General features: G+C 43.0%; 1 protein-coding gene across 7 annotated transcripts in view; it reads right to left on the minus strand.

The window, feature by feature from the left end:
* The window catches only part of ARNT2 (aryl hydrocarbon receptor nuclear translocator 2), a 211,745-nt gene that overhangs the window by 58,447 nt on the left and 129,962 nt on the right, over positions 1-23,336 (minus strand). For all 7 annotated transcript variants that reach the window (XM_061595760.1, XM_061595761.1, XM_061595764.1 and 4 more), the window contains one exon: positions 3,985-4,087. In XM_061595760.1, the coding sequence (XP_061451744.1) occupies positions 3,985-4,087 (103 nt within the window). The remainder of the gene's footprint in view (positions 1-3,984; positions 4,088-23,336) is intronic.

Genomic DNA, 23,336 nt, shown 5'->3' on the forward strand with positions numbered 1-23,336 from the left:
GGCTTATGGCAGGGGCAGGGATCCTCAGACCCAGGGGCCAAATGCATCATCTCTATCTGGCCCTTGGAACTCTCCTAAGACTACCCACCCACTCCCCAGGCCACACTTCTCACTGGCCCTGCTTCATACCCCGAGTGTTTTTGCCTAGTGAGATTGTGTCCTTAAGCTTATGTGTCTGGATGGAGGACAGAAAGAGGTGTGCGAGTGCGTATTGAAACCAGCCTCCCGTACAAAAGTAAAATTTACATTTGTTGCTCACTCACTTTTCCCTCTGGCTTTGCCCACCACTGGCATGTAGCCCCAGAAAGATGCCCAGAAAGGGATATGGCTCTTGAGCTGAAAAAGGTTATCTACCCCTGGATTATGCCTACTGAGGGGCCTCTATGCAGTGAATTCATTATTTACCTAATGCTCAGCACTTCAATTTGAAAAACAGTTTATGAAATACAACGGTTAGAAAAATTCCATTTTTTTAAGCCAAACAATGGGTTAAACCATAACCCACGGACCCATGGGAAGCTTAATTACTGCAAATGCAATTTTGGCTGAAAAATAAAATATTTAAAAGATAGTCACCTAAGAAGTTTGAACATTGCAAAATGAAGATGTTCTGAAGATTTGCTCATGTGCTAAAATTAGCTGGTGATTAATTCTTCTTGCCTTTCAACATTTTTAAAAATAATAATATTGGTTGTTGAGACACAGAGTACACAGCCACATTCCTATTCTATTGTGGAATGTTTGGGTACCAATTTAAATAGTCACACATTAAGATGACACAAAGGATCACATTCTGGTGGTTAATTTGAAGCATTTTTCCCCCCCTGAGTGAGCACAGGAGAAAATTAAGTTCTGGTAAACACCATTGTGGAAAGGATATGAGCTGTTGATTGCTTTATTTATGACAGAGAAATGCAAAATTCAGATTTATTGACATGGTAATGAAAACTAGCACAACAGGGTTCACTAAACATCATACGCTACTTACGGGTTGGCAACCATCCATCTTCAGAAGACAATATGCTTGTAGCACATTGAAAGCAAGAACTGGGCATCTTACTCATGGTCTTCTGTAAAGCCTCACCAACGATAAGGAGACTTGTATTTGAACACAGGAATGGAAGCTGCCTTATTAGTCAGACCACTAATCCATCTAGCTCAGTATTGTCTGCACTATGTGATAGCAGCCAGTGGGGAGGGGGTGGCACTGCACAGCTGGCCCCCCGGAAGCTGCATTGCTACTGCGTACCATAAGAACTTTAAAAGAGCCCTGCTGGATGAGACCAATGGCCCATCTAGTCCAGGATGCTGTTCTCACAGTGGCCAACCAGATGCCTACGGGAAGCCTGCAAGCAAAATTAATGGGAAACAGGAAGCTGCCTTGTTTCCGGTCACAATTCAAAGTGCTGGTTTTGACCTACAAAGCCCTATACGGCTCAGGTCCAGGCTACTTGGCAGATCATATCTCCCTACATGAATCTGCCCGGGATTTGAGATCTTCAGGTGAGACCCTTCTTGTGCTCCCCACACCTTCGCAAGTACATATGACGGGGACACGAGAAAGGGCCTTTTCGGTGGCTGCCCCTAGGCTATGGAACTCCCTTCCGTGTGAGGTGCAATTAGCTCCCTCCTTGCCGTTTTTCCGGCCACAAGTAAAGACTGTTTTATTTCAACAGGCATTTGGGATAGAGAACGGCCAGGATTAAGTGTCATAGGATGGGTGACTACATTATGATCTTATTATTTTAAATTATCTGCTGTTCTTAAACGTATGTTTTATAGTTTTTAATTTTTCTCACAGTTTAATTCTATTTTTAATTGTATATATTTCTATGTTTTAATGGTGTGTTATCTTTTAGCTGTAAGCCACTCTGAGTCCTACTGGAAAAAGGGCGGGGTAGAAATAAAGTTGTTTATTATTATTATTATTATTATTATTATACAAAGTCACATCATTGGGAGCGTTTCCTCAGGGTTCCAGGAAGGGCTGTCTCCCAGCCCTATGTGGAGGCGTGAGGGATTGAAGTTAGGACCTTTTGCACCCAAGGCAGATGAGCTACAGCCCTTCCCAAGGGCAGTGAGGGAGTGGGGCAGGGCGATGGCAAGGTGAAGGCAGTGCAGGCACAGTAGTGAAGCCAATCAGCGCTTCCGCCAGTGTGCCCAAACTGCCCTGACCTTGCCGCACCACCTCACCAGCCCGGGTTGCAGCAGTGACAATGCTGCAGGGAAGCCAGGTCGACAGGACTGCCCCTTCCTGCCAGCTGCTTCTCTTCCAAGTTTCAAACAGGGCTTTCCCACCCTGGAGATGCTGGGGGTTGCACCTGTGTCCTTTTACATGCCAAGCATGTGCTCTACAGCCCTTCTAAATTTGCCAAGTACCTGCGTTCCCCGCACTTGATTGTACAGGCTGAATCCAAAAGGAACGGAGCCATCAATATGTCTAGATGCTGATTGCTTCCAATGGTTTGTTGGGAAGCATGTAGATTGTTTACCTATTGCCCAATGCAGTCCCATTCCAAATTTGTTTTTTGGTTTTTTTGGAGAGGAACAATTCCTAAGACTCCTTGCTGGTCCAGGCGATGGTCCCTCTGTTCCAACATCCTGCTTTCTACAGTAGACAACCAGATGTTTATGGGAATCCCACGGGAGAGAAATTAGCTCAGTGGTAGGGCAGCTGCTTAGCATGCAAAAGGTTCCAGGTTCAGTTCCTGGCATCTCCAGTTAAGAAGAGGTTGGAAACCTTTTTCAGCCCAAGGGCCAATGGAGGCTGGTCTACTGAGGCTACTGCCCCACCAACCTCTGTCTGCCCTAAGCCAGCCCACACCGCAGGGCGGGGGCACTGGCTGTCAGCTTCCTCCTCCTCCTTAGTCTCAGTGTTGCCCTGAACTCGGTGTAGAACTCAGCAATGAAAAGGATGGGGACAAAATATAATGAGCTGGCTCTGCCTGTCAATTGGCTCTGGCTCCACTTATTGTTGGGCTCCCTGCCTTCTGCCCCACCAGTCCCATCACTGCCATGGGCCACATTTCTTTCTGGGTGCCAGTAATGGGTGCAGAACAACAAATCTAAATTTGAACTTTGTACAATAGTGTGATTTCTACATACACTCACACACTCCTCTCTGTACGCCAGCTAGGCAATATTCTAGCCAGGCAAAAAATACTCAAGGAGGGTACAAAGCAAGGCTAGTGAGGGCCTGGGGAGAGGGGGTGTGGCTGGGGAGAGTCCCAAGGGCCAGATGGAGAGGTTTGGAGGGCCACATTTGGAGCTGAGCTCTCTGGAGGAGTCTCTGTTGCTGCTTCCCCATGGCTCAGGTGCACAGCTCATAACTACTAGAAGCCGGGCACTGAGTGCTATGGGCCCATGCCTGTGAAGCTCCCTCCCAACTGACACTAGGTAGGTACCCCTTTGCTGAACTTCAGATGTGTGGCAAAGACCTTCCTATTTCAGCAGGCATTTTAAAGTGTTGCTTGAGTTTACGTCTGGTGTTATGGTGATTTTTTTCATTGCTTTATTCCGTGTGATTTATTTTTATGCACATCACTTAGAAATGCTAATGGTTAAGCAGTATATAAATGCTTTAAAGCATGACTTCCCAAACTGTGGTCCATGAACCACCAGTGGTCCATGTACTTCATTCAGGTGGTCTGCATTCAATATTCGTATTGATTTTAACTGTATCTTATTGCTTCTTTTCTTATATTGCATTTTATTGGGTTGCAATTTGAATTCCGTAGAATTCAAACTGTAATGTGACAGAATGCAGATATATAAAAAAAGAAAGCAATAAAAACACATGGAAAAATCACACAGCACCTAGTGCTGCGCATGACAATTGCTACAACAGGCTGAAGATTGACTAAGTGGTCCTCCAAGGCCCTCAGCAATTTTCAAGGGGTCCATAGAGTAAAAAAGTTTGTGAAACACAGCTTTAAATAAGTAAGAAATATATGAAACATTTCATGACTGAATAGAATGGTATACCTCATTCTGCATATGAATGATCGCCTCGATCCCATGCACATTCTCATAGAGGATTGCTGGCCCTCTTTCTTCACTGTCCCAGTCTTCAAATCCAAAATCCTCCCTAAAAAGATTGAAGGACGGGGGGAGAAAACAAGGAGAAGAATGAGTCAGAAGTCTACCGATCTCACCCAACATGAGTAATTGCACCCATAATCCCAAAGCAAGAGACTTTTGCAGTGATAACAGAGCAATATCCCATCTGCCTGCAATCAAGGAATTCAATCACATTTTACAGTGCCAAATGTAAAAGTTAGGCGCTGTGGATGCAAAAGTCCCACCCTTCAAGCAACCTTTTCCACACCAGCTAGCCTGCTAACTATCTGCCATGGAGCCCGTGCAAAGGGTTCTGGGGCATATTTGTTAGCAATCTTGTGGCGTCCATTGCCCCATGTAAACTGAGAATATCCTCTAGAATGCACATATAAGCTCACTGTGTGTTGTGTGGAGGGAATTGCAATTCAAGGGAAGAGGGGCTGTGCCTCCTGCTGTGGTGCTCTGTGCCGAGGTGAGGTGAAGCTGAGGCTGGGTACCAGGCAGGCTAAGGCAAGACTGGGGTTAGGAGGGTTCCTGCTGAATACAGCGGCTCAGGCTGTGCTCTGCAACCACAAAATCCCTATGTTGCTTCAGCAGTGACCCGAGTCTCAGCCCTCTATACAGCAACAACATGGCTGCCTCCTAATCAGGGCTGTGGAGTCGGAGTGGTGGAGTCGGAAGCAATTCTGGGTGGAGTCGAAGTCAGCAGAAATGTACCGACTCCGACTTCAAAATAAAACTTTCATTGGAATTTAGGAAAGTTTTCTTGTTCAGAAATTTTAATCAAATCAATATATTTTATGTTCTAGCAATCTAGCCTGATGATTCACGTGGGGGTGATGAAACGCCTTGTGCTACCATTTTACTACAGTAAATCTGTTATTACTAGTTAATATACATTTGCCATTTATGAAGGAGTCGGAGTCGGACTGTAGAAAAACAGAGGAGTCGGAGTCGAAGGTTTGGCGTACCGACTCCACAGCCCTGCTCCTAATTGTGAGCTTCATCTGTACTGGAAGATGTTGCTTTTCTTCAAGGGCCCAGCCCTCTCCGTTAGAATCTTGCTGCGATGGAGTAGGGGACTCTCTGGTTGCACTGGGTCCTCCATGGAGTCTTCTAAGTATGAGGAAGGTGGGGCAGGGGGCGGGACACTAGCCCAGCAGGTTCCTTGGGTAGCAACATTTCTGGGGTGTGCCCTGCATGCCCTTCCCCTTTTGTTTTGGAGACTTTTGCTTCATCACCTGAAAGGAACCCTGACTCCTAGTCCCTGACACCTGCCCCCAATGTTGCATCCCCCAACATCCACATGTTGAATACTGACATCTGCAAAGTGATATCTATGTGGGAGCAGCTACTCATCTGTAAACGTTTCATCTGATCATACCATGTGCATAATCAGGGGTCCCACTTGCATGGAACACCACTAGATAAGCACCTAACTTATGCATAGACACCCCTTTGCAGATGTCCAGGTTCACTGCATGGACTTTGGTGTGGTATGGCACAGTGCACAACACTGGGGTGATGCCCACTTCCCTTTAATCACGTGAAGACGACGACAAATGTACACAGAGCAGGGGGAGATCTGTAGTGGTAGGTAAGCAGCCTTGCATGGAGGCTTGTTGGAAGATTCAGAACAGACCAAAGTAAGTACTTCTTCACACAGTGCATAGTCAAAACTATGAAATTCGCTCCCACAAGAGGCAGTAACGGCCACCAATTTGATTGGCTTTAAATGAGAATTAGACAAATTCATGAAGGCTATGGCTATTAGTGGCTACTAGCCATAATAGCTATGCTCTTTCTCCATGGTCAGAGGCAGTATGCTTCTGAATACCAGTTGGTGGAAACCACAGGAAGAGAGAGTGCTCTTGCGCGCAGGTTTTGCTTGCAGGCTTCCCTTGGGTATCTAGTTGGCCATGGTGAGAGCAGGATGCTGGACTAGATGGGCCATTGGCCTGATCCAGCAGGGCTCTTCTTAGGTTGTTATCTTTGCTATTATCTTTAGACCTGAATTAGAAAATATTTCTGTTGGGTCAGCATAATTTCAGTTTTGTTTTTATATCCTGCCAGTTTGCTTTTTTTTTTTTTAATCAGCCTTTTGGTTTTCAATCTGCTGCTGTTCTGTATGTTCTGCATTTAAACTTTTGTAATGTGTGTGTGTGAGAGCCAGTGTGGCATAGTGGTTAGAGTGTCGGACTACGACCTGGGAGATCAGGGTTCAAATCCCCACACAGCCATGAAGCTCACTGGGTGACCTTGGGCCAGTCACTGCCTCTCAGGCTCAAAGGAAGGTAATGGTAAACCACTTCTGAATACCGCTTACCATGAAAACCCTATTCATAGAGTTGCCATAGTTCAGAATCAACTTGAAGGCAGTCCATTTCCAAATGTGTGTGTGGTTCTTATTTTATTGCAGTCTTACACGTATCTACTCCAAAGTAAGTCCCTTTGAGTTCATTGGGTTTCAGCCTCAGTGTTAATCTTAAAAACAGCTTTACGTGTCTTATACCAGGAAAGTGGAATAAAAATAAACAAATAGTAATACCAAGTAAATTTACATAGAAGCATTAGTTTCTCAAGTTCTAGGGAGTAAAACAAAAATAACCTCATATTGATTCAAACTGTTGTATGCAATGAAACAATGTTTAATTTAACTTTTTATGTGGAAAAAGTCTATTCTGCTTTTCAAGCCAGTTTCAAGGTGGCTTACAACAATTATTGAAAACAATGACATGAAAACAACTACAATGCCTCAGATAAAGCTAAATGAAAACAGCAAAGACCACAGATCAATGCTGAAGGGGTTAAAATGTCTGCATAGCCATGCAAATCTCCTATCCATAGCAGCAGGAGATAAAGGGCTAAAATCAAAACAACTGCACATTTTGTAGAACTGCATTAACCAATGCACATGCTTGCAACAAGAAAACCTTAATAAAAATGCCTTTCAAAAGAGCAATAAAACATGCTTGATTTTATGATCAAGGCACATACGGGAAAACTTACAAAACCTTCTCCCTTTCTTCTCCCAGCGCTAGACAGTTATGAAAGTCCTAATTGCCTCCATGTGAGATTCTGGCATGGGACACCTTAATGAAGCATGCTACCCACAGTCATATTTTTGACCATTACATCTTCACTTTGGAATGCCTTTAGGTGCTTCAAAAGGTTACTTGCACGAGCCAGATCTTGCCCTCAATTACACCCCGTGCAACCCCAGTGACCTACTTTTGAGGTGTGACTCAGAAGACTATTTGTGACAAGGGAAAAGATGACAGGGATCTCAAACGATCCGAGTTTTGGTTGCTACATTTCTTAATCCAGAGATGCAGAGGGCTGATTCTCTCAATGCAACTGATGCAGGCAAGAGTCATTCAAATCAAATTCCACAGGAGTCCCTGGTGTATGGATAAATAACTGATACATGCTCAGCTTAGTGGGGAAACCACCATGACCCTTCCTCAGAATGCTATTATTCATATCCCCAAAGCCTCACCCATGTAAGGAGATTGCTTGGTTCAAATGAGGGATATACTCAAGAGTGCAAGATCCTGCTTTGGATTTCAGCACCATATTACTGCCCTTCTCTGCATCTTGTTGTTTCCTGAGTAGAGGGATTTGGCATGATGGATTCCATTATTCATCAGCCAAGAAGCCCATTGGCGAGTCACCAAAAGCAAAGCAAATCCAGGGGACAAACTTGGGAAGTACGAGCAAGGAGCTAGATGTCAAGATCCAAGAAAAATCAAGAATACAGGAACACACCAGAGTTCAGGAAGACCTTGTTGCTTGAGCAAGGCTCAACTGGAACAGTATACTCAAAGCTGGCCCTACCATTAGGCAGAGTGAGGCGAATGCTTCAAGTGGCTGATACTGACGGCAGTGGCAGCAGCTCTCTAGCTGCTCTTCCTGGAAAACATAGCCTGTCCTGAGTCCCCTAAACTAGCCTGCTGCCCCTGGTGAGATGGAGGATGCTATTTAAGTTAAGGTTCAGATGCCAGTCCAGTCAGCTTTCGTACATGGAATGTGATGGGGGTGCTATCTTGTCCTGCACCTTAGGCAGCACAATGTCGTGGACAGGACTTGAGTATACTCTCATACTCCCCCATGTCCAGCAGGATTCAATAGCTGATCAGGCTTAGAGATATAAAGGCCCAGGGAACCCCCCCCCCAAAAAAAAATTCTGGTTTTTTTCCAGGCCTTCACATCTCTAGGTAAGGTGGCGTGGAGTCAGTTCAGGGCCTGAACATAGTTCACTGAGAAGCTGCCACAGATAATAATAATAATAATAATAATAATAATAATAATAATAATAATAATAATAATAATAATAATAATAATTTAATATTTAGGCCGCCTATCTGGCCGAAGCCACTCTAGGCAGTGTACATAACAAATTCAATAAAATACAATAATACAGTAATTACAGTAAATATAATAAAATGCAAATAATCAACAGTGACAAATAGCAGCAAATGTGACATTTAATGACTCATCTCACACAAGAGATAAGTAGATCTAACAGCATCTGACATAACAATTTTACCCCACAACAGATAGGGAGCAGTGCCACTTGGGAAGGAATGGAGCGGGAGGCACAGTAGTGGCAAACTGTTTTGCAACCTGGCAACCTTAATAACTGCTTCCTGAATTGTTATTCCCAGCGCTAATTCAGAACCTGGTCTCATTCTCTACAATTCCAGCCCCTTCTCTTCCTTGCTTGCTTGTCGGTGTCTGCCTACCACCTTCAGTTGTCATTTCCAAGTCTGTGCATGGTTCAGCTTGGTCTAAGGGAGGGACTGTAGTTCTGTGGTAGAGCTCATGCTGTGCATGCAGAAAGTCCCAGGTTTAAGCTCCAGGTCACGTAGCAGACAATGGGAAAGACTTTTCTCTGCCTGAGACTCTAGAGAGCTGCTGCCAGTCAGAGCAGACAATGCTGGGTTAGGAGAACAAATAGCCTGAACAGGAAAGCTGCTGATCTCTTCTTCAGCTTCAACTCAGTCTGTCTTGGATTGTGATTAATTATCATCACCATAACCATCATCATCAATTAAATTTATATCCCTCCCTTCCTCCCAGGAGGAGCCCAGGGTGGCAAACAAAACACTAAAAACACTCAAAAACGTCTTAAAAACAGACTTTAAAATATATTAAAACAAAACATCTTTACAAACATCTTTTTTTAAAAAGGTTTAAAAACATCGTAAAAAGAAATTCCAACACAGATGCAAACTGGAATAAGCAGGATTGGTGCAATATAGATTAAAATCTGATGTTAACTCATCAAGGAAATATCAATAAGGAAACTTTGCAGAACATAAATGCAGATTCATGTGATTTCATCTTGTTACTTAAGGTGTGGAGTTCGCTTGGGAGCAGGAATTGCTTTACACCAAGAGATGGGGGAGAAATTTGTTGTTTCACCTTTTCATAAGAACCTAATTTGCAGTACCCAAAACAACGCATGAACTGAATCACTTCTCTGAATGTTGTGATGCAGTTCTCCAACCAAATAACATGTATAAAAATGCAATTATTAGAGGAAAGTATGCATAAAAAACCACAAATAAGTGAACATAATGTACAAAAAATTCATTAATTTGGGGAACTTGCTTGCACAAATGTACATATTAGGCAAAACTGCATACAAAAATTTGTACAATAGGACAAATTTGCACTAAAATGCTCATGAATTTTCATAAGAACTTTTTAAAAATTGCAAACTAATGTAGACATGTGGAGAAGTGAATTTAAAATGGGAAAAATGAAAATCTGAAAGAAATAGAAATTGACAGATACATCCACTCCTACTAATGCCAACCTGGTCCTCCTCTAAATGTTTTGGACCACAACTCTCATCAGCCTCAATTGGCATAGCTGTGATGGCTGGAAAGTGTAGTCCAAAAAAATCTAGAGGGCACATTGGTGAAGACTTTGTTTTAAGCAAGATGTCAGTGTCTGATGGGAGGTTTCTAAGTTGAAAGATGTCTAGTGAATTGAGAAGGGGCATGTCATTTCAGAAAGTATGAACAACGCTATCAGGTAGTCAATACACAGAATATAGGAAGATGCTTTATACTAAGTGAGAACACTGATCCATCTAGCTCAGTATTGTCTACACTGACTGGCAGCGGCTCTCCAAGGTTCTAGGCAGGGTTCTCTCCCAGCCCTACTTTGGGCTGTCAGGGATTCAACCTGGGAGCTGCTAGTTGCAAAGCAGATGCTCTACCACTGAGCAACAGTCAGTTTAAGACTTCCTCCCACATATTAAACTCTGACATTTTCAAACTCTAGGGGCATTTGGGCACAGCTTCATGAATATAAGACACGTCCTGTTAAGACCAGGTTGAAAGACCCTTCCAGTTCAGCATCATGTTTCTCAGGGTGGCCAACCAGCTGCACCCAAGAAGACCATAAACAGGACATGACGGCAACAGATCTCTCTCACTGTTGTACCCCAGCAAGTGGTAAAGGCAGGCTGTCTCTGATCTTGGGATAGAATACAGCCATCAGAGCTAGCAGCCATTGATAACCTTATTCTCCTCCTTCTCTGCTTTTATTTAATTTTTCATGCTGTGAGAAATCAACAATTAGGTCCCTGGGAACTCGAAGAACCCACCCTCAATGGAGATTCCTCACTGTTTCTCTGTATGAGTCACTGCCAGGGTCACCCCAAGATATCTTGCTGCCTGAGGTGAAGGACAGGATGGCACTTCTCATTCCACCTACAGAAGCAGACTGGACTGGTGGCTGAAGTTTACCTCAACCCTGGCAACGGGAGAGCATCCTCCATCACACCTGAGGCAGCAGGCCAGATTAGGGGGTCATTTGACTACTCAGGAGAATGGCTCGGGGGCGAATGGTCAGGGGCTGCTGCTGCTGTCTCATATCTGTTGCTTGAGGCAGTCACTTCACTTTGCCTAATGATAGGGTTGGCCCTGGTCACTTCTTTACCCTAGTTTCCTTTCAGTTAAGCCTTTTTTGGGGGAGAGGTTGCAATTCTGCTGCATCTCTGTACTGGGTACAACTGAATCATTCACTACAGATTCAGCACAATTATCTGATCCTCTTTGCAAGAGTTATTGCTCTTTGCTTGCTCCCTTCTAATCAGGCCAGTATTTCATGCATTTTCTCTGAGGGTGAAGTACTTCTTGCTCTTGTATGCTTCAAAAGGACACAGGACACCGCCTTTCTAGCAAGATGGACCTTTTGCCTGTCTTTGCCCAGTACTGTCTACCTGGACTGGCACTTGCTCTGCAGAGGTTTCAACAGAGAAAGTGATATCCCATCACCTGCTACCTGATCCTCCTACCTGGAGATGCCAGGGGAAAGTATACCTTTTGAGCTGACAGAATGAACTGCACCTCACCTGCTGCAGTTTTGAGAAAACACTTATTTAACTCTCTCTCTCCTATAGTCCACTCAAGTGAATAATGTAACAGTGAGGAAGAGCCATATGGAATTTGGCTTATCAGGTCTTGTGAGCAGGGATTTCCCCTTCCTCTAGTGATGTTCTGCTGACACAAACAGATAATGTGCATGAGTAGTTAAATGCTCGTAACAGCAGTTAAGTGCTCGTACTGAGCTGGCAAATGGGTGAATCTAAACATGAGAAATTAGTCTTCTAATATATGCAAGTTGGCCACCAATTTATTGTTTCCTGGGGCCTTAAGATTTCCTCCTAGATAGAAAGAGCAGTGAGTCCATTTCCTGGATTGTTATTCAGTCCAGCATGACAACAGAGGCCCGTAATCAACAGCAGCTGCACAGCCCAATTATATTACTCTTTGCGTTATAAAGAAAGGGAGGGGAAAATAGTCAGCAGATGGCTCACAAAGAAAAAATAAAATACTGTCTCAATTTAGGTTGAATTTCGAACAGTGAAAATTACTTTTGATAGTCCAGGTCTGACATACAGCCTGATATGAAACCAGCAATTAACCAGCTGTCCTCCACTGCCAAAGAGCTGCTACAAGACAATGGCTGGCAAGGCCCAGGCAATATACAGTGCACATGATGAGAAAGGTCTCAATGTGGCCTGTAATTGCTTGTTAGAATTCTGAGAATCCTCTTGTGATTTTAAATTGCCTAGTCCTCATGGAGGGCACAGAGAAAGTGCTAAAAGAAAAAGCAGGCCAGTAAACAATTGTGCGGATGCCCTGGTAGGCTGTGCTGTAGTTGTTAAATTTATATCATGCCTTTCCTCCCAAATGGAACCCATAGCTGCAAAAAAACGATAAAGTATTAAAAACCACATCTTAAAAACAAAAAGTATTTTAAAACATCTTTAAAAGTATCTTTAAAAAACAGTTCATTTATAGATGCAAACTGGGATAAAGATCTCTACTTAAAAGGCTTGTTGAAAGAGGAAGGTCTTCAGCAGGAGCAGCAAAGGCAACAGAAACGACACCTTTCTAATATTTAAGGGGAGGGAATTCCAATAGGTAGGTTCCTATATTGTGTGGAACAGACCTCCTGATGAGATGGTATCTGCAGGAGGCCCTCACCTAGAGGGCGCAGTGATCAACTGAGTATATAATGGGTAAGACAATCTTTCTGGTATCTTGGTTTCAAGCTGTATAGGGCTTTATACACCAAAGCCAGAACCTTAAATGTTACTGTCATGTTGCAGATGGTGGGACAAATGACAAACTAGATGGTAAAAGCAAACCTGCAACACCCACAACACAAAACAGCAGCTGCCTGTTCTGCTCCCACTCTACCTTCACAGAGTTTAGTCACAACCTGCTTCTATCCCACACCCCTCGCTATAACTTAAGGGGTGGGGAACTGGAGCTTCCCCTCTCTGTGGGCCACCTTTGATATGTAGGACATGACCCACTGTCAGTCACCTGACATCATAACGGCATCAGGTGACTGACACTTGTCAAAGTTAAAAGGGGATCACTGCAACAGCTGATCAGCTGATGGGTGGCTATAGTGACTTGGAAAGCATGCTCCCAGCACCAATCAGCTGTTTGGCACTGTGAGTGTACATTGAAAGGGGCTTGTTCCATTAGTGCAAATCTTTTTGCATTGAAACTGCTTGCTAAAACAGAACTTTGTTTCCTCTGCAGAAGAAAAAAACCAGCTCAGTTTTGGCAAGCAGTTTCAATGCAAACTGCTTCAAAACAGAGCCCGTCAGCTGCACTAGGGAGTCCCAACTGGGAATTTTCTAGCACAGCAGATTCCAGTGGGTCTCAGTGCCGATCAGCTGATTGGCACTGAAGAGAGACCCGCTTTCAAAGGAACAATTGGGCACTCACTTTAAGATCCTGATTGTTCCTTTATAGATGCATTCATACCTGCTCTACACCTGACCTCACATATAACACACATGAGGCAAGTGGGCATGGTTTGTGGAGAACGGCCCCAAGGGCCATATTGGGACCCATTCTGGGCCTCCTTATGCCATAGTCTGGAGGTTCCCCCTTGCTGCTTAAGAGAGACTGGAGAAAAATCAGAACATAAAGGAAGTTCTACTACATCAGCCTTCCCCAACCTGGTGCCCTCCAAATGTTTTGGACTACAATGCTCATCAGCCCCAACCAGTATGGCCAATGGTCTGGCAGCTATCATACAAAACATCTGGAGGGCACCAGGTTGGGGAAGGCTGTACTAGACATTATGGAGTGGGGTACTAAATAGGAAGCTCCTATATTTAGTAGTAAAAAGCGGGGGGTGGGGAGAGAGAGGGCAGCACCAAATACAAAAGAAAAAGGAGGCCAATCTCAAAAATGGCACTGGACAATTAAAAGAACTGTGATAAGTTGCCCAGGAAAGCTTGCTCAGGAGATCTGGAAGAAAACAAGCCATAAATCAAATAATATATAAAGTAGAATCACTTTCAGTTGCATTCAGAGTAGTGCTATGTTAAAGTCGCTTATGTTGTACAGTACTTGTGAAATGTTTTGCACCAGCGGAACATTGTTGCACAAGAGAATGCATAAGCAGGTTGCCGGTAATTTTAATAGATCGTACAATAAGTTGCACAATGAGTTTCCACTAGTGTTGTGTTGAATTCCTCTGTTACAGCATTACACCTCATCCATCTGCAATTGCGCTACTGGACAGAAAATGATGGTTACAGCCCTTTATATATTATTTTCATTATGATTTGTTGTTATTCTTATTCATTCATAAAAATATTTACAAATTTTAGAAAAGCAATAAAATAGAATTTGAAACAATATGGAGTATCATAAAAGTAACTGGTTCATCTTAAAATGTTTAAACCACTGAATAGGCCTACTGACATATTGAGAGCCATCTAAGGATTAGACATGAAGCATCCTGCTGAATCTCTGCTAGAAGAGTGTACCACAGTATCACGGGACCGACGGCATACAATGCCCGACTTGTAGTTGAAGCCTTGTTCTTAAAGCAAGTGGTAGACAATATACATAGGCTCTAATTATGACCAGACAGTAAGTTGGATAGTTTTATGCACCACAAAAAAATAGTTGCTACTGTGTTTGCGCCAATGTGATCTTTAAACTCCCCTTATCTTTTTCATTACCTCCATTTTCTAGTAAGGGGGTTCAACAGATTGTATTTATTAAAAGTGTGGATTATATCTGGCTAACTTGTCCACTGATTTCAATGGCTTTAATCAGAGTATGACTGAGTCATATCCCACCGTTTGTTTCTATTTTTTTTACGTTTTTATCCATGGAGGAATTTATAATTTTAACATTGTGGTTTTGGAGTGAGCAATGTAATGGGTTTTACAATGCAACTCTATGCACGTGTACTCAGCAGGAAACCTCAATGGGTTCAATGGGGCTTATCCCCAGTCAGAGGGTACAGAACTACGGCCATAGGCAATCCTATATTAACTTACCTCTAAGTAAGCCCTACTGAACCCAAAGGGGCTTCTTTTTGAGCAGAAATGCAAGGCATTGCACTGTTAAGTCTTGCAGTGACAAACAAGTCAGTAAGATGTGGTTGATGCTGCTTTATGGCTAGTGCAGACATGCTCCATTTTGCAAGGTTTTTTCAATACTTTTTTTTTTAATATGGTCAGGCTGATTATAATTAACGCTTAAGTGTATTATAAACAATATATATTATGAACACGTTTTTATATGGTGCACATTGGACAATTTACTATATTAAAATTCCCTACTTTTCCCAATATTATTTTGATACTTTTTTAGTTATTGTTCTTTTCCCCACAGAAGAAGCAACAGCCACACATTTAGCGCGACGCCTAAGTTTGGCTTGAGGGACAGTTCTTTGCCTGAAATTACCTAGTGAGTTCATGGATGGGACAAGATTTGAATCCAGGGCTTTCCCGGTTCACAGGTCACGTAGCCACCACTACACATAGCTCTTAAGGATACCAAAGAGCACATATAATAGGACATGCAATATATTCCAATGTCCTTGCTATTGCTTTGCAATACTTGAGGTGGAATCCATCCATCAAGAGCTAGACGGTCTCTCAGTAGCCAGGGATTCTTCCCATTCTGGCGCACCGGCTCCAGCCCATCTCCACACAATAGGAGCACATCTCAAACAGTGTGTTGAAGTTTGTGGGCTGATAATGAAATGCAGCCCCTGTTTTATTGCCCAGTTTTCCAGTCTCTCTTATAGTTCCCACGAGGCTGCTAAATCTAGCTCCTAATTCAGTCAGCCTTCTCTTACTCTTTGGGATTCCTAGATTCTGTAGCGCTTCTTCCCAGCACCAAAAGATTTAAAAAACAGGAGAAGGAATATAGAGTGTACTTACAACAAGCCAGCTTTCATCAACTGCCCTAAAATAGCACATCATAACTCCCTGCTTCCCAAAGAAAAACAATATTGTTCTGGGGAAGGGCTGTAGCTCAGTGGTAGAGCTATGCTTTGCACGCACAAGGTCCCAGTTTCAGTTCCTGGCACCTCCAAGAAGGGCTGGGAAAGATTATTGTGCGAGACCCTGGAGACCCACTGTCAGTCTGTATAGGCAATACTGAGTTAGATGGACCAATCTGACTAGGGATAAGGCAGCAACCTTTGTGTGTTGTAGATAGCAGGTCACTACAGAAGGGCTGTGGATACCTCGTGCTTTAAAATAAAAAATTCTGTATCAAAGCAATGCAAATTCTACATAGTGTGCATAGTTTTATCACCTTTTGCAGAATGTATTCCCCCCTTCCCCCCCCTCCTGTTTTGCATGATGTGTCCTCCTTTGCTAGTGATGGGAACCTATCACACAACTCCTGTTCCCAACCACGGCAGATCTTATTCAACCATTTCTCTGGCTTCAGAGATTCTCACACACTGTGAAGCATGTCTTTGTAGCCATGAGGGATAGAAAGATGCTGTTTTTAAAAAAAGAGAAAGTAGAAATACTTAGGAAGGTATGTCCTCTACCCATTACCACAGTCTACACACCTTTCTATGTTGTTGTGGAATGGAGGCGCACATACAAACTTTCTCTAAATTGCTTTGACATTCTATTTACAACCTATACAATCGCTATATAAATTTTGTTAGATAAATAAACAAAATAACCTTGCAAGAAGACTTTTGTTTCACAAACGCATTTCTTCCTTAAATTCCCCATCTGGCCACATAGGTGACAAATCTTGCAACAGCACCTTGCTGTGACAGAAGCGATCGCTGCTCCAAAGGCTTTTGACCATTGTCCCTTGTAAGTGTAACACTTAAGCATGGTTGGGCGATTTTAACTTTGGTCAAGATCCCAGACATACAGCATGTCCATGGTTTAGGTCAGTGGTTCTCAAACTTTTTCCCCACGGACCACCTGAAAATTGCTGATGGTCTTAGCAAGCCACTCAATTGTTAATTTTTCTGCCTGCTGTAGTCATTGGGATGTACTGTGCTAGATGCTGCATGATTTTTAATTGTATTTTATTGCTTCTTTTATTTCTTATATTGTATTTTATTGTATTACAATTTACATTCCATAGAATTCAAATAGTCATATCATAAAATACAATAGAAGAAATAAAAGCAATAAAAATACAATTAAAATCAGTATGAATATTTAATGCAGACCACCTGATTGTCGTTTAGGGACCACAATTTGGGAACCCTGGTTTAGATTGCTGAGCTAAGTCCTGCCCCTAGAGGGCATACTGAAAGATTCTAGCAGGAAGTGGGAAGCTGCTTTAACCATGGTTTGCTGGTCATAGGCGTAACCTCCATCAATACAAATCGCTATTTGCAAACCGATGTCAGGCCATGGTTTCACATCTCAGTTTGCTGCCAATTTTTAGCAACAATTAAGGAAAAAACAAGGGTTAACCATCAGCACAGAACTTGCACGAACCAGCCCTAAGTTTGTGTAGATCACTCCTCCTTCTATAGCAGAAATTAGTGTCCCACTATCTAACTAAAAAAACAAAAAGTGGAATCTTCCATCAGTTATCCTGACCCACCTCTTCCCCTGCACCCTCCTGAATTTCCGCCCTACAGCTTTCCCTTCAGTTGAAATAAAAAGAACTGGCAAATTAGTTTTGTTTGGACAAGATAACAAAAGATGACTTTGTACTCCAAGAAAAATACTCCACAGGCTGCTCAGAAAAGACAAACAGAAAACAGGAATAAAAGCTACCAGAAGAATCCTGGTAGAATCCAACATCATCTTTCTCTTGGTGCAAGAAGGTGGGGAACTGGGAAGGGAGCCCCCAAGACAGAGATGTAAGAAAACAAAAGGAAATTATGAAAAATGGAACCAAAATGTTAAGCAACTAATGCTATCTGATGTGATTCCAATTAGAAGCAGACCTCTGGTTTAAACGCTGACCAAACAAAAGTACCAATTGACATCTGTGCACCTAACAAACATTTTAGTAACTTCCCAAAACAAGTCTTGTTCTTGGGCCTTTGGACAATATCTCTTTCGAGCAGGGCAGGGAGCCTCCAAAATTTCTTTAACAGGTACAGCAGGGGCAGGGAACCTTTTTTCAGCTGGAGAGCCACATTCCATTCTGGACAACCTTCAGGGGGCCACATGACACTGGTGGTCAGGGCCAGAGGCATTAGTGGGTGGAGCACAGATTGTGGTATGAGTTTGGTTGCAGCATGTGTGTGGTTCGTACAACAATTTCTCCAGTTTGCAAGTGTGCCCACAGGCCCCAAAAGCTTGGCGACCCCCCTGCAGAGTAGCCTCACACTGAAGCATAGCTGTAACATGGGAAAGGTGTGGAAAAGAAGCATTTCTCCCCATAGATGTCCAATGAGGAGCCGGAGGTTCTAACATTTGCTTTTCCAATATGTGATCTGACCTCGTGCTTTAATTTTACCTCTGTCATATCAGACCTGTTGATGGATGGAGGATTTTTCCTCCTCATGTTTTCTATATGAACTAAATTGTTCCCTGTGTCGTAGTCTATGCAGAATTTTTGGCCCTCCAGATGTTGCTGAACTACAATTCCCAGAAGCCCTAGCAAACAGTAATTATGGAAGTTGTAGTTCAGCAACATGTGGAGGACCAAAGGTTCCCCACACCTGGCCTACAGCCTTCTTCTCAGTGCTTCCAAAACAAGGTAAGCCAACCAGCATGTCACCCATGATCCACTGCAATGCCAACCCAATTCTCAGTGAAACTGTCTGGGTCTCCATGTGTTAGCAGGGACTTCATTGGATTGCCCCCCCCCAATGGTTATATAACTTTTAATGGCATGACGTCATATTGCTACAAGGAAGCATGGAACCTTATCAAGGGCAATAAAAGCAAAATGAAACATGACTGAAATATAGCATAGTTCAGGGATATTTATAGACATTGCTGGCAGGAGCTACAGCTGAAGCGGAGCAAGGGAATTGTAAAGCAGCCTTTTCGTCTCAGTTTTTTCCCCTCTCTCCCAAGGATGCCCATTCCAATGTTTCCTTCATTTTGCTCAGAAGGCCAGCTGGGATTTCCAAATGAATGTGCCTTGTGCATTTGACTAACTAACCTAGATTGTGTCATTTCTCCAGTTAGAAGGAAAATATGTGTGTCTTTGAGGTCTTGCAATAGAGCAGATTTTTCAGAAACATGCCCTCTCCTATAAGTATCACAGCTAAAAAAGATATGTAGTGCTGGAAAGAAGCTATGCTCAGGATTCATTTCCTATTTTTAAAGTCTTCTGGGTCTGGTGGTGGTGAAAGAAAAAAGATATCTGTATCAGGGTCCAATACTGTAATCTAAGCAGACCTAAGCAGATTTGGGACTTCCTCTAGTGCAAGTTTCCCCCCCCAACATCCTACATTTGGGGTATCCTTTCTCCACACAAGTCCCCAGTAGGTCAGCATTAATAGCTGATGCACTGGACTCAGACTGGTGCGTCAGAAGTTCTGGAAGATTGATCTGGACCAGTCACCATATAGTTTTGTCCTTCTTGCCAAGGGAGCTGGAAAAATTGCCAGAGATCTTTCAGAAAGAAATGGGAAGACGTGGGTAATTTCCAAGTAAATCAGAGTCTATCTCTACTCAAGAGGTTGAGAAGCTTAAAGGCGATAAAGGTTAGGATACTGCGTACCTCCAGATTACCTGTTTTATTGAGTATCCATCCTGTTCGTCCTGATTTGCTTGCACAAAGCTTATTTGGAAGTTAGACTATGACCAGGCTTTATTGAGCATTTGTTCTGATTTGTTTGCAGGGAGGCCATACAGCAATAAGCATTCATCCTGATTTGCTTGGGGGATGTGTTTATATGTCTTCCCATTAGTCATCCCACACTTTTCAGTGAATCTTGTTTGTTGCACTTGGGTGACAGAGTGCTTTAATCCACTTTAATTGTGCAAACCTAAAGTTCTGGTATGTGCTTGGAGCCCTCCTGCAAAGAAGTGACAGTCTGGAGATGGCCACTATAGAAACATTTCTGCATAGGAGGAACAAAATCTAGCAGTCCAGAGCTCCTAAGCATTTTCAGGCTGGAACAAGGGCAACTGGCAAGCGTGTATGGAAACGGTTACTATTTATATATCTTCATAATTATTAAATATGCCAGAAAGTTCATAAAGGCTCATAACTCCGCTGAAAAACATGTAATGTGCTGATGTGGTGGAGTTAAGAAGAAAAGAAAGCTAAATACCCCAGATTTTTAATGTTTTAATGTATTTGTATGTTTTTATTTTGCACGTCGCCCAGAGTGGCTGGACAGCCAGCCAAATGGGCGACTAAAAAATTTAATAAATAAATAAATAAAATCCCACAGCTACAAATGGGACATCTTTGGGCATTTCTATGGCCAAAAGACAAAAACAAGAGAATCAAAAAGTTGAATCCTTAAGGGTTGATATATATATATATATATATATATATATAAAATCTACACCCTCTGAGACGTGTGGCAACTCCAAAGCTTTCCACACTTATCTTCCTTGTGAGCGTTTAGCTATATGAACTGCTGGGTAAAGACCCCTATGGTCTTTGCAAGTAGGAATTTGGGTCGGGTTCTAAAGCAACACACAGTTCATTGTCATCATAAGAAGAGCCCAGCTGGACCAGACAGACAGGAGGTCCATCTAGTCTGGCAACCTTCTTCCATCATTGACTTAACGGGAATCCAACGAATAGGGCACAATGCAATAGCCATCCCCTGCACTATCCCATCCCACTGAGCAACTGGCATTCAGAGGTACACTGCCTTTGAACATGGAAGTTCCATTTCCATGAGTTAGGAAAGAACATAGGAAGCTGCTGTATACCGAGTCAGACCAACAATCCATCTAGCTCAGTCCATGCTGACTGGCAGTGGCTTTCCAGGGTTTCAGACAGGGGATATTCCCACTCCTACCTGGAGATGCTCAGGATTGAACCTGGGACCTTCTGCATGCAAAGCAGATGTTCCACCACATTTACTCCCCATTTATGAAGTGAAAGTGGCTACATATGTCCTCTCTCTTCTGTCCTTAAGGCAGAGGGTTGGTTGAAATATCTTTTTAAAGCAAAAATGAGAAACCTGCGGCCTTCCAGAAGTTGCTGGACTGCAACTCCCATCATTCTTAACTGCTGGCCATGCTGGCTAGGAATTATGGGAGTTGGGATTTCCAAAACATCTGGAAGGCCACAGGTTCTCCTGTTTTAAAACTAGCTGACACCTGCAACCACCTCCTGTGACAGTGAATCCTACCAGTTTTGTGTTGTGCAAAGGAGTAGTTCCTTTTGTCCATCCTAACGTTTCACTGGGTAGATCCCAAGGTCTGACATTATGAGAGAGGGAGAAAAACACCAGTCTCTACCCATTCTCTTCTGAGCCAAACTCACAAGACAGTTGGGCAATAAAGTATTAATCAAACAATCCCAGAATCGGCATGCTAGAAGATCAAACCAAGATCCAGCTAGCTCCTGCATCCTCTCTCCTATACAGGCTAGCCAGAAAAAAAATCATAAAGCCTACAAGCAAGGCATGGGCAGAAGGGGGAAAGGCCATAGCTCAGTGGTAGAGCAATCACTTTGCATGCAGAAGGTCCAGATTCAATCCCAGTTAGGGTTCAGTATATCCCCTGCCTGAAACCCAGGGAAGTTGCTGCCATTGACAATACTGAGCTAGATGGACCAACAGTCTGACTCAGCACAAGGCAGCTTCCTGTATGAAAGTTAAGTTAACCTCTGGTACGCTAAGAGCTATTGTGGTGTAATGGTTAAGGTGTTGGACTATGACTTGGGAGACCAGGGTTTGAATCCCCACTCAGCCATGAAGCTCACTGGGTGACCTTAGGCCAGCCACTGTCTCTCAGTCTAACCAAACTCACAGGGTTGTTATGAGGATAAAATGAGGAGGGGTCGAACCATGTTCACCATCTTGAGCTCCTTGAAAGAAAGGTGGGATATAAAAGTAAGAAATAAATAATAAATAAATCATTCACAGGTATGCCACTTCAGAACATGGAGGTAATGCTGAACTATCACAGCTCACCTGTGGATAAATATCTCCCAAGAAATTGTTGAATCCCTTGAATCTCAGTCAGGTTGCCATCCCCCTGAAGTTGTGGCAGCAAATTAACACACTGGGTCAAATATAAGATTCTGAGAGAGAGAAGGAGGGAGGCAAAGACCACCTCAAGGCTTGCTCTAGCTAAACTTTCATGGCTTCTCCTCTGCAGGGCAGTCTACCATAGGGATGGGTGAAAATTTCAATTCAGTTCACATTTCAAGATGAATCTATCAAATGTGCACCATCCAGAACGATATGAGAACTGAAACATAGCCATACTTCAAAATTCGCTTATTCGAATTTTGTGATACAGTTCACCAACCAAACAATGCTTATAAAACTCCATATATTAGGGGAAATGAATATATGAGTGAAAATGACATGCAAAACTGTATTATATGACAAGAAATGGCTTGTACATTAGTCAAAACAGCTTACAAAAATGTTTTTATTAGGAGAAAATTGCTCTAAAATGCTGGAGAATTTTCATAAGGATTTTTTTTAAAAAAAATTGCAAATTGCTGCAGAAATGTGGAGAACTGAATTTAAGATTGGAAAAAGGAGAAACTGCAAGAACTGAAATTGATCAATCTTTCCATCCCTAATCTACCACTAACTACCCTGTGGGGAAAATTCCTGTGTTTTTAAAATGTTATTTGTAAGCTGCCTTGGTAGGATTTATATCCTGAAACGCATATCAATAATATCAATAATAAAAAATAAAACTTCTTGTTGTCTTATCCTGTACCTCCTGCCATTAAGTGATGCAACCACCCCGGTCTAGTGCAAGGCTGGGACAGACTGCATGCCTGTAGGTTTACTTTGTGGCTGTTAGCTTTTGTTTACTAGAACCCCAAAGTCTACCAACCAGAGCAAAATAGTGGATCAGGCGGGGTAGGGAGGACAGAGAATGTACACTTAGTATTAAAGGAGCCCAGAATATCAACCACTCCAGGAATTTGTTTTTATGATCCCTCAACTGAGTTTTCAGTTCTTTCAAACACAAAAATCTGTTCCTGATTTCCCTTCAAGCTTTCTTCAAGTCCGCAGTCTAATTTCAGGAGAGGAGGGGGAATACTTTCAACTGGGAGCAAGGATGGAAAACCTCTTGGGCCCTCCAGATGTTGTTGGGCTCCCACTCCCGCCTGCCCAAGCCAGCATGGCCAATGGGACTTGTAAGCCCAACACTCTTTGAAAGGTGGCACGTTCCCCAACGTTGGTCTTTAAGGGCAATGGCTCTGTGGGAGACATATGCTGTGCAGGCAGGAATCATCATCATCATCCTCTGATTTGTTAGTCGCTTGTTACCAATGAAGGTGCCAGGCAGTCCCATCTCTGACTTCTCCACTTAAATGTAGAGCTATATGATCAGGTAGCAGATGCTGGGGGACAAAGCTGCT

The sequence above is a fragment of the Rhineura floridana genome, chromosome 14 (genome assembly GCF_030035675.1).
Source record: "Rhineura floridana isolate rRhiFlo1 chromosome 14, rRhiFlo1.hap2, whole genome shotgun sequence".
NCBI classification, from domain to species: domain Eukaryota; kingdom Metazoa; phylum Chordata; class Lepidosauria; order Squamata; family Rhineuridae; genus Rhineura; species Rhineura floridana.